The 14,739-nt window shown below is 43.8% G+C and overlaps 1 protein-coding gene across 1 annotated transcript in view; it reads right to left on the reverse strand.

Annotated features, from left to right (window-relative positions):
* Positions 1–450: 450 nt before the first annotated feature.
* Positions 451–14,739, reverse strand: part of PDCD1LG2 (programmed cell death 1 ligand 2) — a 59,296-nt gene continuing 45,007 nt past the window's right edge. Inside the window, exon 7 of the mRNA XM_047101242.1 lies at positions 451–3,740. Coding sequence (XP_046957198.1) covers positions 3,735–3,740 — 6 coding nt within the window. The 3' untranslated portion in view covers positions 451–3,734. The remainder of the gene's footprint in view (positions 3,741–14,739) is intronic.

The raw sequence follows: 14,739 nt of genomic DNA on the forward strand, positions 1-14,739 counted from the left end.
TGCTTGCAGGATGGAAATAAACAACAAGCTTTCAGCTCAAATCATCTCTAAGGAATCAGAGGGCTTCTAAGACTGCCCTAAAAATATCTCTTATTCCTTATAGTTATAGGACAGACATGTTTAGAAAATCAGACCCAAACGAAACATTCACAGATGGGCCACGTCTCATATGCGAGAGTGGAGGTGGTCATTTAGGAGGAATCGACTCTGACACTAGGAACAGGAACCTTTGGGTGGGCTTGGATGAAGCTGAAAATCTGGACCTCCCCCTCCCCCCAAGTGTCACTGAGCTTCCCTTGATAGTGGACGAAGCCTCTCATTTCCTATTTGATAATACCAGCCTTCCTTTGCTTGAAAACCTGTAGTAAGCACTTCTGAGGCAGTTGCCTTTGCATGGGGATCCCTAATCTTTTTTTTTTTTTATATGAAGTTTATTGACAAATTGGTTTCCATACAACACCCAGTGCTCATCCCAAAAGGTGCCCTCCTCAATACCCATTTTAAAACCCCACTGCTCCCAATGCCCATGGCCTTCAGGCTTTTATCTAGAGTCAGATCCCAGCATATTCAGGGAGAGAAGGGCAGAGTCTGGCTCTGGAGGAAAAGGCTTTACTCCAAAAGAATCACAAGGTTTTGTTAAATTCATGCTAGAAGAAACCCAATATAGGTAGAGATGGATTCTAAGGCTATCAGATCAAGGAGAACACAATACAACATTGGGTTGGGGCCAAACTGAGGTAGCCCTGATATAATACACTTTCCATAGGTTTTTGGACTTAATGCTACCGTAGACTGTTTCAGCAGTAGCCCCAGGGAATCATGCCATTTTGTGTATCAGGCCCTCGTGTAATTCCTTCCACATTGATCTTGGCTTAGCTATTTCACTTGCTTTTGGCCAATGAGACGTTAGTAAGTGTGATACAGACGGAAACCTAAAAAGCACTTGCACATTGGGGTCTGCCCTCTCTTTGCTGCTTTTGGACTCGCTTCCATGTTGAAAGAGCACAGACAAATCTGCTGAAGACACACGGCCCAACTGACAGCCCGCACCAACTCCAAGTCATGTGAACGAGGTCACCTAAGACCAGCATCCTCCAAATAATCTGTCAACTGACCACAAATGCACAAGGGAGCCCAGCTGATGCCATGGAAAGCAGAAATGAGTTGCCCCAGCCGAGCCCAGCCTAAGTTGCTAATCTACAGAATCATAAATACATAAATGATAAACATAAGCCCTAAGTTTTGTTATACAGCAAAAGCAAGCAGAGACAAATGTATTAGTTTGAGCAGCTGGAAGTGGTCTGTTTACTAAGTTGGTTGGCTGACCCCTGTGGACAACAATGATGCAAGTTGATAGAATTTCTATGGAATAATGGGCAGAAACGATCCCAAAGGCTTAAGGAGGTAGGAATAATGGGGCAATTTGTCATGTGTAACCTGTGCATCTTTCCTCCCCTTGAAAGGGCCCAAGGGATATTCCCTTCACTAAAGCATTGAGAAATGCATTAGTGAGGGAGCCCCACAACCTTGGGTGCCACCAGACGGCTGTTTTCTGTAGGACAAAGATGATGATAGGAAATGCTACCACGGATATGGGCTTCCTGACTTCAATGAGATGATAAGATCCCAGAAGAGCAATCGGATTTTTTTACTTACAGGAAATCTTTAGTAGTGGCCGGCCCTAAGAATTAAGTAGTTGTCCAGCCTACCAAAGCATGGCTTGATCTATAGAATAGAAATCTGGCTTGAGTTTTCACAACTGAGAATCACAGCTTCTTCCCCAAATTCTTAGAAAGGACCCCGCAACAATGCCATGGGTACTGTAGATCTTCTTCCAAGCTATCCCCAAGGGGACTTGAAGTCATTCCTGAAGGTGTCTGTGCACTGGGGGAAATGGAAATACCCAGGCTTTTCAGGGATTCCTGAACGCTGCTCTGAAATGACACCAATCCTTAGGAACCCCAAATGTCACCTGTGGTCCACTAGTCAAAGGAGAGGCTTATAGTGGTCAGGTGATGAACAGAGTTTGTGCCTAATCACATCTCATTGTGATCTGTGACTCAAGCACCCATTAAAAGTGATCATTAGGAGGACTAATCAACAATATAGGTGTAAGCTTGTGGTACAATGACAAATTTGAAAAAAGGATGGAAAATTACAACTCTAGCTGAGATCGCATACATGTCTGGACAAGGACCAAATACAAACAGCAAAAATGAAAATACTTGTGCTGAGATGATGAGATCATAGGTGGTTTTTGCTTGTTTGGCATTTCTCAGTTCCTCAAACTCTCCCGAATACTATTTTTGTTCCCTTTGTAAAAGGTACTTTTTTTTTTTTTTAAAGACTTAGTGTTCATTCGGCTCTTTTGTTTCAAGGATTGCCTTTACATACTTTTAGCCAATCCTATTAATGTCATAAAAAGTAAGGATGTCGCGAGTCGCCATTTTCTCCAATATTACGATGAGTCTCAGAGCCAATCATGCACGAGGCATCTATTCCAAGCAACAGACTGCAGGACTGACAAACCCCTCCTCCCTCCTTGCCCTCCAGGAGCTTAGAGTCTAAGGAGAAGATGTAACATGTGCTCAAATCCTCATGATTCAAAACTGAGAAAGATAAGATGCTAACCTAAGACTCGGCTCTAGATAATGTACACATTTGGATAGTTCATAGATCAGCAGGTGCCCTGAACTCCATGGCCCCAGTACACAGACCAAATTTCACATGGTTAACCTGCTGTTGCTGCGTGCAGTTACCCTGGACACGCACGGAAGGGGTTCCACGGCGTTTCTAAAGTGCCAACCATCAAAGGCCTTGACTAGTGAGTGTCACTGTGTCACAGACATGGAACCGAGTCACTGAAAGGTTAAGTTTAAAGTCACAGAGAGGGCCGGGAAAGGAGCCCTAGTTTGGGACTTTGACCATTATGGATACCCATCTGAAATCTTTGCAGGTACAGCATACTAGCGTGCTAAATTTTTCTAATGTATGCCATTGGTTTCTGAGGTTAAGAAAACAGAACTTTTTAAAGATGTAGTTTAAAACAAAATCATCCAACATGGTGCCATTGCAGGTTAAAACAAATGCTTTGTGATTCAGACCTCACAAAATACTCAACGGCTTTTCTCCACGATTTGTAGCCGCCCACTGTGTACTTAAATGCTTTCTGTTAATTAAACAACTCAGATGTCAAGATTCCAGTAAGCCACATAACTTGTCAATTATGGCTTGACTGTGTGTAAACTCTAATGGTCTCAAAAGGCTTTTCCAGTATACCCAGAGGAAACAGTGGAGAAAATAACTCTATTGGCAATTCGTCCTTTCCTATAACTGAAAATTTCCATTCATCTCCGCTTCTGGAAATCACTTTGGAAACTTAGGGGGGAAACTCCCTTTGTGTTGAGTCTGGCAGCAAGAACGAGCTGCAAAGCACTCACTGGGGTCTCGGGTCCAGGGCGGTCATTTTCTAAAGTGCGGTAGTGCTTGCTTAGGGTCACAGGATGCAGGGGTGAGTGCCTGGATGTGGGGAGGGCGGACTGCCTGACGTGCTCTGAGCACACCATGGCCAGGCGCTGCCCGCTCTCTTGGCGGTCTCCTCTTCAGTGCTGGAGCTACAAAGGCATTGGACAAGTGCAAACAACGAGCTCTGCAGGCCAGAGGATTCTTGTTCAGAGTCCAGAACATTCTCGAGGACGTCCCATCCGGTCACCCCAGCTCCTGAAAACACAGGTTCAAATCTGGGGAGACAAGTCCACAAATAGGAAAATCACTTTGCTGATTAGAGAAGAGATAACCTCTCAAAAACAGACTGGAGTGAGAAACGGCTGTGGGGGAAGAGCTCATCTATCTGGAGGCAGCAGAGATCAAGACCTTTGTGTTTCCCCCCTCCATCATGGTCCTCGTCCACGTCTTCAGCCTCTCTCTCCAGACCTGTTGCAAGAGGCCTCTCCCCTCTGTTCTCAGGCCTGCAGTCGGCCCAGTGACACTGGAGCACAGTTGGCGGGGCTCCCCGTTCAAAGCCTTTTGTAGCTCCCCACGGAGCCAGATAGGTCTGTTGGCTCCTGCAGACGCATTTTCCACCCTGCTCTACCCTGCTCAGGTCACCGGAGGGTGACCTTGGACTGCTCACTGGGCTCTCTTTTCCCCCCGGCTTGCATGCCATGCTTTCCCTCAGACTAGGGGATAAAGAAGGCTGTAACGAGTAGCATAGTGAGGTTGGGATGCGCTTCAGCAACCCCCCAGACGGGCTGCAGGCGCATCTGGCCTAGCTCTGATTTGCTTTGGTCAATGAGATGTGGATGGAAACCTGAAAAACACATGCATGGTAGGGTCTGCCTTCTCTTTGCTCTTTTTGGACCCGCTTCCACGTTGAAAAGAGCACAGACAAACCTGCTGAAGACACACGGCCCAACCGCCTGCCAGCAGCAACTCCAAGCTCCAAGACATATGAATGAGGCCACCTGAGACCAGCATCCCCCAAACAATCTGTCAACTGACCACAAATGCACGGGGGAGCCCAGCGGATGCCATGCAAAGCCTTGCAGGTGGCCTTCTCCTATTGCTGTTCTCACCAGCATTCTGGTAACTATGCCTTCCCCTGGGGCGCCTGGGTGGCTCAGTCGGTTGAGCGTCCGACTTCAGCTCAGGTCATGATCTCGCGGTCTGTGAGTTCGAACCCCACGTCAGGCTCTGTGCTGACAGCTCGGAGCCTGGAGCCTGCTTTGGATTCTGTGTCTCCCTCTCTGCCCCTCCCCCGCTCATGCTCTGTCTCTCTCTCTCTCTCTCTCTCTCTCTCTCTCTCTCTCTGTCAAAAATAAATAAACATTAAAAAAAAATTTAACTATGCCTTCCCCCGTCCCCTCTAGGCCTAGGGGTGCTCAGCTCTCCCCTGCTCTTGCCAGTTTCAGGTCGCTCAACCTCCCCACCGCCCCCTTCCTGCCTTTGCAGCTAGTAAGCTTGCCTCAGTCACCCCTTCTGAGTGTGGCCTCTGTTTCCTGCGGAGACCTGAGGCATGCATGCCTAAGGAGCAACATCTAACCTCCTTTGCCTGGAATTCCTGGCTCACAGCAGGGCCCCCAACCAGCTTCCCTCTGGTCTCACACCTAGCTTTTTCCAGGCTGGGATCACATGCCTTTTCCTACAGATGTGATGTCCCCCTGCCTCTGCCATTCCCCCTGTGTCCCCTTTATCTAGAATAGTCTGTTATTCACATGTTTGCCTGGTGCAAATGTCACCTCCTCCATGAAGCCTTCCCTCTTCCCTGATTGTCCCCAGCCTAAAGTGATACTTTCTCCATCTCTGAATTTTCATGTATTATTTGTACTTCTTGTAATGCCACAGGGAACTAAAATACAAAATACACAGACTTCTCACACAATTAAAAACTCACAGCCCAGGGGCACCTGGGGGGCTCAGTCAGTTAAGCGTCCGACTCTGGATTTTGCCCAGGTCATGATCTCATGGTTCATGAGTTCAAGCCTCACAGCCGGCTCTGTGCTGACAGTATGGAGCCTACTTGAGACTCTCTCTCCCTCTCTCTCTGCCACTCCTCTGCTTGCACTCTCTCTTTCTCTCAAAAATAAATAAATAAATAAACATTTTTTTTTGAAAACCCTCACAAACCAGGTGAGGGAGGAGGTTACTTTCTCTTCTCCTCTTCCAGCCCCCACCCGCCTCCCTGGAACAGCTGCGCTCTACATGGAAGGAAGCTGGATGTGGGGTGGGCATTTCTGGGGATTCTGAGGATAGGTACATAAGGTGGGCTTTGGGATAAAGTGATAGTTTGAGCGCTTCATGATTTTCCAAATATGTTCCAAGAAGCACAATGTACCTTAGAGGCCTTTGCAGGGACCTAAGGCAGGGTGTACACACCCCTCAGTCTGGTTTCACCACTGTTTTAACATGCTTTTGTGAGATAATTGAAAAAAATATATATATATACCGGTCTCTGCCCGGGGCTCCTGGCACAGAACTCCTAAAGCACTTGTAATTTTCTAAATGATAAGAGCATTGGGAACATCTTTGTTCTAATATTTGGTCTTTGACTTCACTTCCTGACAGAGTTCCTAAATCCCTTGAAACTTCCTGGATGACAGCAGTGTCTTTTGTTGTAATGAAGTGAATCTTGATGAGCTCCTGGATGGGGACAGGTCACCAAGAAGACTAAGCTATGGTGAGAAGCTTGGAATTTTCAGTCCCACCCCTCACCCCAACCCCATTCTCCAGAGAGGGGAGAAGGGCTAAAGATGGGGTTAATGATTGGTCATGCCTATGTGATAAAGCCTCCATAAAAATCCCTGAAGTAGGGCTTCCAGGGGCTTCTCTGTTGTGGAGCACAAGTTGGTACTGGGAGAGTGGCACACACACAGAGTGTGGACGCCCCCACATATCTTGCCATATGCATTTCTTCTATCAGATGTTCACTGTATTGTTTATAACCCATTATTGTAGGTTGGTAAACAGTAAGCAAACTGTTTTCCTTGCTTCTGGGAATTGCTCTATCAAATTCACCGAACCTGAGGAGGGGATGGTGGGAACCTCAGATTATTTATAGCTGATTGGTCAGAAGCAGAGGTGACAGCCTGGGCTGGCCATTGGCATCTGAAGTGGGGGGTGGAGGGTGGGGAGGGCAGTCTTGTGGGACTGAGCCCTTAACGGGTGGGATCTCATGCCATCCCCAACGACATAGGGTCAGACTTGAGTTAAATCGTAGGACACCAAGCTGGTATCCCAGAGAACTTCCGGGTGGGGAAAAGCCCCATGCATTCACGACAGAAGTGTGTGCATAGTAGTGACAGTAAAGGAGACCCAGAGGAGGAGGACTCAAGTTTCCCCACTCAGTATGTACAGGTGTTCTAATGTTTCCTTTATGAAAGGGTTATGATGGGAAGAAAAGAAAGAAAAGATTGGAAACCACTGCACAGAGAAGGCACCTGCACCATGGTGGCATGTGGAGGCTATGGTCAGTTCTTAGGTGGAAGTTCCTAGGGGAAGACAAGAGACTCAGGCAAAACAAAACAAACACAGATTTGATCAACTGCTAGGTGGTATACAGAAATCTGGCCTCTTTTCATTTTAGGCCAAATTATACCAATGAAAACAGTGTTTTGAGTACCTTATCTCCAACTCTTGATTGTAAGAATCTTGGAATACTAATGTTGTGCCTCATTCACCCTTACAACCTCCACACAGCCTACCTGACACAGAGTCTTGCAAACAGACACTTAGTGCATATTTCAGAGTGAATGAATTAACAAGTAGCCCTATACTGGGAATCACAAGACCTTTTATTTTTCTGTTATTATTTCACTCAAGAAAGTTATGTAACATCCCTTAGTCCGAATCTTGCCATTTGTAAAATGAGGAAGTCAGGTTACATGGTTTGTAATCTCTAACAAACCATGTCATGATGACTAGGATAACTTTTTTTAAAAAGGAAACATGATATAGATCTATGGGATCAGAATCCACTCCTGAAGCTATTCTGGTTGATAGCTCGGTGGCCTGCACGAGATCAAGAAGCCATGGTCCCAAGCCTGATCTCTTACATCTTTGGAGTATGGATCCACTCCTTGTAGGCTCACTAGGTTAAGAAGCTCTGAAAAGCAACTAAGACATTGGTATGTGTCCTTGAAACAGGGTATAGCATTCCTCTCCCTAAAGTTGACAAGGACCCCATGGAGAGTTCTGTATATGCATTTGTTATATAGGCTACGAAGAGGTGATATATACAGTGAGAGGTGAGGATAGAGACAGAGATCATCCTTCATCTAACAAGCACCCCTGGGTACTTAAAAGTGATACATTGGGACATTTTATCATTTTATTTTTTTATTTTTCTTATTTTAATGTCTATTTATTTTGAGAGAGAGAGTAAGAGAGAAAGCACGTACCCATGAGCAGGAGAGGGGCAGAAAGAGATGGAGAGAGAGAATCCCAAGCAGGCTCTGTGCTGAAGGCAGAGCCCAATGCAGGGCTTGATCCCACGACCATGAGATCATGACCTGAGCCAAAATCAAGAGTCGGACACCTAACTGACTGAACCACCCAGGTGCCCCAACATTGGAACATTTTAAAATGTATTCAAGTACAAAGAAAACTCAGAAAATATAAAAGAAGAAAACAATACAAGTTTCCAGAATATAATGATTATGGGCATTTAAATATTTTTCTTCACTTCTTTGGGAGAAGGGTGTGACGGTATATTAAAAACATTTTTTAAATAAAGCATTAATGATATAGTAAGTATATTTTTATATCTTACTCTTCTTTTCTTTTTGTTATATAGAAAGCCTTTCCCCATATTATCACTCCTCCGAAGCAGAACTGTAAGTGACAATATATAGTGTATTGAGTTGAGGTTCCAGGATTTCCCTGTTGAATCAGTCAGGATAGACTTGATTATGCTGCAGTAACAAACAACCCCCAAATCTCTATTATTTAAATCAAATAGTAAACAAAGCTTCCCTGTCCACTGAGGGTCAGCAAGGGGCTGACCATTATTTGTAGTTACTCAGAGACCCATACTGATGTAGCAACACTACCCCAAATGTTGCTAGTTGCCACACCAGATGGAAAAAGAATACAGCAAAGCACAAGCTAGGCCTTACATCTTCTACCCAGAAGTCACACATCACTTAAGCTTATATTTAGTTGACCAAAACAAATCACATGACCACACCTAACTACAAATTAAGGGCAGAGAAGTGCAATCCTATTACATCACACAAAAGCAAGAGATCCAGGAAATATGTGAAATAACACTAATGACAACCACATCCACCATGGAGAAGGATGGTAATGAGCTCTTTGGCCACATTTAGTTTGATCTGAGTCTTTTGATCCTGTAATAAAGTTAAGGCCTTGAAAGCCCATCTGGGGAGGCTGAGAAGTCTGGATTTCCACAAGAATAAGAATAGGCAACACCTTTCCCAGAGTTGCCTAAAAAGTTCAAGGCAGAGCTATGGAGTGGAAAATCAAGCCCTGTGCAGCTGATGCCTGAGCTTCTGAGCCCTGCTGGGCATTCTCACATTAATCAGGTCTTGCTTCAATCTCTGGTCAGTGAAGCAAAACCACCAAGCCCATCCCTTCTTAAGTGGGAAGGGAGACTGTTTATCTGTATCAAAGTCTTGTCAGAAATATGTGTGACAAATATGCTCAGGGCAAGTCCCAGGACTCTAGCTACCGAGGTGATGTGACTAAGAACAGGAGGGTCAGGATGACTCCTGGACAGCCTAGAACTTGACTGTCCCCACGTGGGTGGTTTGGGGGTGAGGCAGAGCTGGGATGGCAGAGGATAGAGGTGGGAGATCGAGAGCTCTGAGCTGCCTGGACCAAGCTCTTCCCAGAGGGGCTCTGTCCTCAGACTTTATGGAGCTGAGATAGGAGTTGGGGGTAGCATTAGAGTATTTAGAACAAGACCAAGTACATTCACTGTGAGAGAAGGTACAGAGCCATGGAGAACTTCTGGGGCACCAAACATCTTCTGTAGGGCCAGGTTGTAAAGTATTCAGACTTTATGGGCAATATAGGCTTTGAGGCAGTTACTCAACTCTGCCATCAGAGGGGGGGGGCAAGGGTGTGAACATTGGGAATGATACGGAAACAGTGAGCACGGCTGTGCTTCAATAGTATTTTGCTTACAAAAACAGGAGGCAATTTGGCCCCCTGGCTACAGTTCACATAATCCTTAAAAAGGAGTTGATATATGTTAGTGGATAATAGAATGTTAACGTTGGTTGGCCAGCATTTCATAGGTGCCTACTGAAACTACAATGCATCCCAGGATGTGATGGGCTCTTAAAGGAAGAAGGCACTGCACCTGCTTCTTAGAGATTTATAACTTGGTCCTCTGGGAACCGTGGATCCTATTGCCTGTAAGCTTTTTATCTAGCATAACTGTTATAATTAATACATTTATTTTCTTTTGATAAATATGTGACATATAGGACATTTATGTTTATGACCTGGTCCTGTGAGCCCAATTTTACTATACCCAATACTGTTTTCTCCAGATAAGAAAAAGCAGCTTAGCAGAAAGTGACAAATCAAGGGCAAGTTTATAAAATAGATAGCAGGTAATGGGTTACTATTAACTGTAAGTGAAGACATAACTAAAAAGATGAACAAAAGATACATAGACAGTTCCCAAAAGAAGATAAAACCTGTAAATTTGTGCAAATGTTTTATCTCACTAATAACTCGAAAATGCAAACTAAAGTAATGATGACGTACAGTTTTCAATTTCTAAATTAGCAAAATTTAAAAATGATAATACCCAGCATTGGAACAAACGCAATGATGAAACTACATCTTTCATATATTGCTAGTATAAGTTGGTACACCTTTTTAGAGGGCAATTCAGCAATATATTTTGAGAGTCTTAAAAATGTCTATAGCTTTACTCCGTAATTTTACATCTTAGATTTTACCTTATGGTAATAATCGGAGCTGCACATGAAGATCTGTGTATAAGATTATTAATTGTGATGATATTTATTTACTTACTTACTTACTTATTTATTTATTGTAAGCTTGTTTGTTTTGAGAAACAAAGAGAGAGAGTAGGGGAGGGGAGAGAGGGAAAGAGAGAGAATCCCAAGCAGCACAGAGCCCCACACAAGGCTCGAACTCATGAACCATGAGATCATGACTGGAACTAAAATCAAGGGTCAGACGCCCAACTTACTGAGCCACCCAGGTGCCCCTAATTGTGACAATATTTAAATAACAAAGACATAAAACAACTCTGAGGTAGATACTAAAGGTAGAGCAATAGAGAATTAGGTAAGTCCTAGTCCACATATACAATAAAATATCAAAGCCATTAATTATATTTTTAGCACATGGGTAATACTAATGACATAAAATTAAGTTAAAGAAAACTATATCAAGCTATACATACTATAATTTAATTTTATAAAATTTAAATACAGAAAAACGTTAGAAATTAAAGCACTATTAAATATTAACCACGGTAATCTGTGTGCAATGGATTTTTTTTTTCATTTTTGCTCAGAAAAAAATATGTAATTTTTTTTTAAATTTTTTTTTTCAACGTTTATTTATTTTTGGGACAGAGAGAGACAGAGCATGAACGGGGGAGGGGCAGAGAGAGAGAGAGAGACACAGAATCGGAAACAGGCTCCAGGCTCTGAGCCATCAGCCCAGAGCCCGACGCGGGGCTCGAACTCACGGACCGCGAGAGCGTGACCTGGCTGAAGTCGGACGCTTAACTGACTGCACCACCCAGGCGCCCCAGTAATTTTTAAAAAGTTCTAGGGGCACCCTGGTGGCTCAATCGATTGAGCATCTGACTTAGGCTCAGGTCATGATCTCACAGTTAGTGGGTTCGAGCCCCACATCAGGCTCTATGCTGACAGCTCGGAGCCTGGAACCTGCTTCGTATTCTGTGTGTGTGTCTCTCTCTGCCCCTCCCCTGCTCACGCTCTGTCTCTCTCTGTCTCTCAAAATAAAATTAAACATTAAAAAAAATTTTTTTAGTTGTAAAAGTTGTATTAGTTATTTATTTTTGAGCTGGCCAACACAATTAAAATTAGGCAAGATTCATCGTTTAGTAGTAAGACAAATTAGGTCAAAATCAGTCAATTTTTATATTTATTGCAGAATAAACTATAAGAAGCATAGACAAATGGATAGTAAGACAGACAAGTCATTTCCAAACCCTTCCGTTTAATTTTATCAAGTACTTTTGGTGACAGGGTTGTTTTTCCCCTTCCAGATTTACTCAACTATTCATTATTTCAAAACACATAAAGTGCAGGATTCTGATACCACACATGTCCTTTTTTTGTTGAAAGAGGCAGTGAGCTGAGGAGAAACAACCCTGTGAAATAAATAGAAAACCCTAAATAGTGAGTCTGCAGGCACTGGGGTGGCAGGTTCATGGATGAACAGGTTTTAGACAGAGCCCTGGCCTCTCGGACAACTCTGTGACCAGAGAATAGTCACATACTTCTATTTTTTGAGGCTCAGGAAGGTCTGACAAATTCACTTACTCCACCCAAGACTGCCTCCCTCATGTGGTGGTGCATGTGATGGTTAGTCTTCTGTGTCCATTTGGTTAAACGATCGTACCCTGTTGTTTGATCAAATGTTAGTCTAGATGTTGCTGTAAAGACGTTTTGTAGATGTGATGAATGCCTGTCATCAGTTGACTTTAAATAAAGCAAATTTCAGGGTGCCTGGGTGGCTCAGTCAGTTAAGCGTCTGGCTTCGGCTCAGGTCATGTTCTCACTGTTTGTGAGTTTGAGCCCCACACCAGGCTCTGTGCTGACAGCTCGGAGCCTGGAGCCTGTTTCATATTCTGTGTCTCCCTCTCTCTCTGCCCCTCCCCCATTCACGCTCTGTCTCTGTCTCTCTCAAATATGAATAAATGTTACAAAATTTTTTTTAATTAAAAAAAATAAAGCATATTGCCTTCTCAGAATGTGGGTGGGTCTCATTCAATCAGTTGAAGAGCAACAAATGAGGTTTCCCAGAGAAGAAGGAATTCTGCCTCAGACTGTAGCATAGACATCTCACCTGAGTTCCCAGCCTACTGGCCTACTCTACAGATTTTGGATTCCTAATTTCAACTCCTACCTGAACTTCTTCCAGCCTCCAAGCCTGCCCTATAGATTTCATACTTGCCAGTGTCCTAGTGGTTCTGTGGTTCTGTTTCTCTGGAGAAGATTCAAGTGCCCCTTGGTGGATCTTACCTTAGATTGTGTAGCTCACAGAAAAACTGGAGTCTAAATCTCTTGAATTCTAGTCATGACCTCTTCTTTATAAAAATTAACATTTCAGGCATACAACAAACTAGGAGAATAATATCGTCACCATCGGCATCCCCACCACCCAGTTTAAGAGGTTAAATTTGGTTGTTTTCGTACTTTTACTTCACATGACTGTTTCCATAAACACTACATAGAGGTTGTTTGCAGTTTTTAAACTCTATAATTGCCCACACATTGTGGCTATCTTTCTTCTGTGTATCTTTTCTCCCCAAATTATATTTTTCAGATTTAATACATCTATTTTTTGTGCTTTCATTTTAGTTGTTTATATTTCCTATTCACCTGTATTTCTGATTTGTTGCTATTGTAAATAAAAGTACCAGGAACATTCCTGTGTGAGCCCTCTTTGATGTATATCGAAATGGTCCTGACCTCTTTACATCACACCACATATTTAAGTGCCAGGGAGGGGTGAGGAAGAGAGAAGAGAAGCATCATTCTTTCACCTCCTTGACTCTCCCTCCCCAGGTTAGAAGGTATAAAGGACGACTATATGTTACTGGTTGGGGGGAAAGAGAAGAGAATTAGTCTTCCTTCCTTCCTTCCTTCCTTCCTTCCTTCCTTCCCTCCCTCCCATCTTTCCTCTTTTTGTTGGTTTTTGTTTTTCAAGTAGGTTTCACCCACAGAATGGGGCCCAATGCAGGGCTTGAACTCACCACCCTGAGATCAACATTGAGCTGAGACCATAAGTTGGATGTTTAACCAACTGAGCCACCCAGGCACCCCAGTCTAATTTCTTTAATTTGACTTTTGACCAAGATATTTACTTTACTTTGAATTTCACCTACCATTTAAATTTTTTTTTTCAACGTTTATTTATTTTTGGGACAGAGAGAGACAGAGCATGAATGGGGGAGGGGCAGAGAGAGAGGGAGACACAGAATCGGAAGCAGGCTCCAGGCTCCGAGCCATCAGCCCAGAGCCTGACGCGGGGCTCGAACTCACGGACCGCGAGATCGTGACCTGGCTGAAGTCGGACGCTCAACCGACTGCGCCACCCAGGCGCCCCTCACCTACCATTTAAAAAAGAGTATGAGGTTTTTCTGCTTATAAAGAGATGTATTGTTTAAAAATGGTTGTGATACCCTGTTAATCCAAGAAAGTCCCTCTATTAACCATGTGCTACTCAGGCCATGTGGCAGGCCATAGGATGAGACATGCAGAATGGCCGCAAGCCTTTGAGCCTCCCTCAATTCCTCACATACATGGTTTTGCCTTCATTACTCAGATTCTAACCCTTTTTCTGACAATACTTTCTCTCTAGGGGACAGGTTGCAACTGGTCCCTCATAGGTTCAATTAGCCTATGGACATATTTTATTTGGTTTGTTTGGTATTTGAAATACTTCCAGCAAGCATTTAATAACTAGGACATTTTATAGAAAAATCTGGATTTCATCTTCTCCAACAATGTTAGCCTGGTGCTAAATTCACAGGAATATGCCCTCCAGTTGGTCACCATCCCCTCTCTGGTTATAGTGTCCCTTCTATCTCATTTCAATACTTGCCTGGCCGTCTGGGCATCTGAGTTTACCTTACCACCTCTGCTCTCAAACCAACTGTTCTGTGGCTCTACAGCAGACGACACCCTTTTTCTCTTTCTTCCTTATGCTGAGCAGTTGAAGGAGACGCTTATACAAAGACTCAGAGCTCATGAATCACAAATACTGAGGTCTCTCCCATGGAAACCCACATGTAGACCAAGTATCCCAGTCTATCGGACTATAGGAGTTTTGTTTGTCAAGAAACAGATGTTTCAGTTAGGACTGCCAGTAATAATCTGAAACTTTTCTGAGTTAAGAATATCTCATTGTTGATTCAGAGCAATTCAGCACAACTAGACCTTAAGTATAGTCCAGACCTAAACTGCCTTTGTTCCTTGTTCTGTGCCCAGGGACGAGTATTGCAGTAATGGGATGTGTTTTCACAAATGGCTTTCA

Source organism: Lynx rufus, unplaced genomic scaffold, assembly GCF_022079265.1.
Source record: "Lynx rufus isolate CCGP_SWC_20201006 ecotype Redwood Valley unplaced genomic scaffold, mLynRuf1.p SCAF_10, whole genome shotgun sequence".
NCBI classification, from domain to species: Eukaryota; Metazoa; Chordata; class Mammalia; order Carnivora; family Felidae; genus Lynx; species Lynx rufus.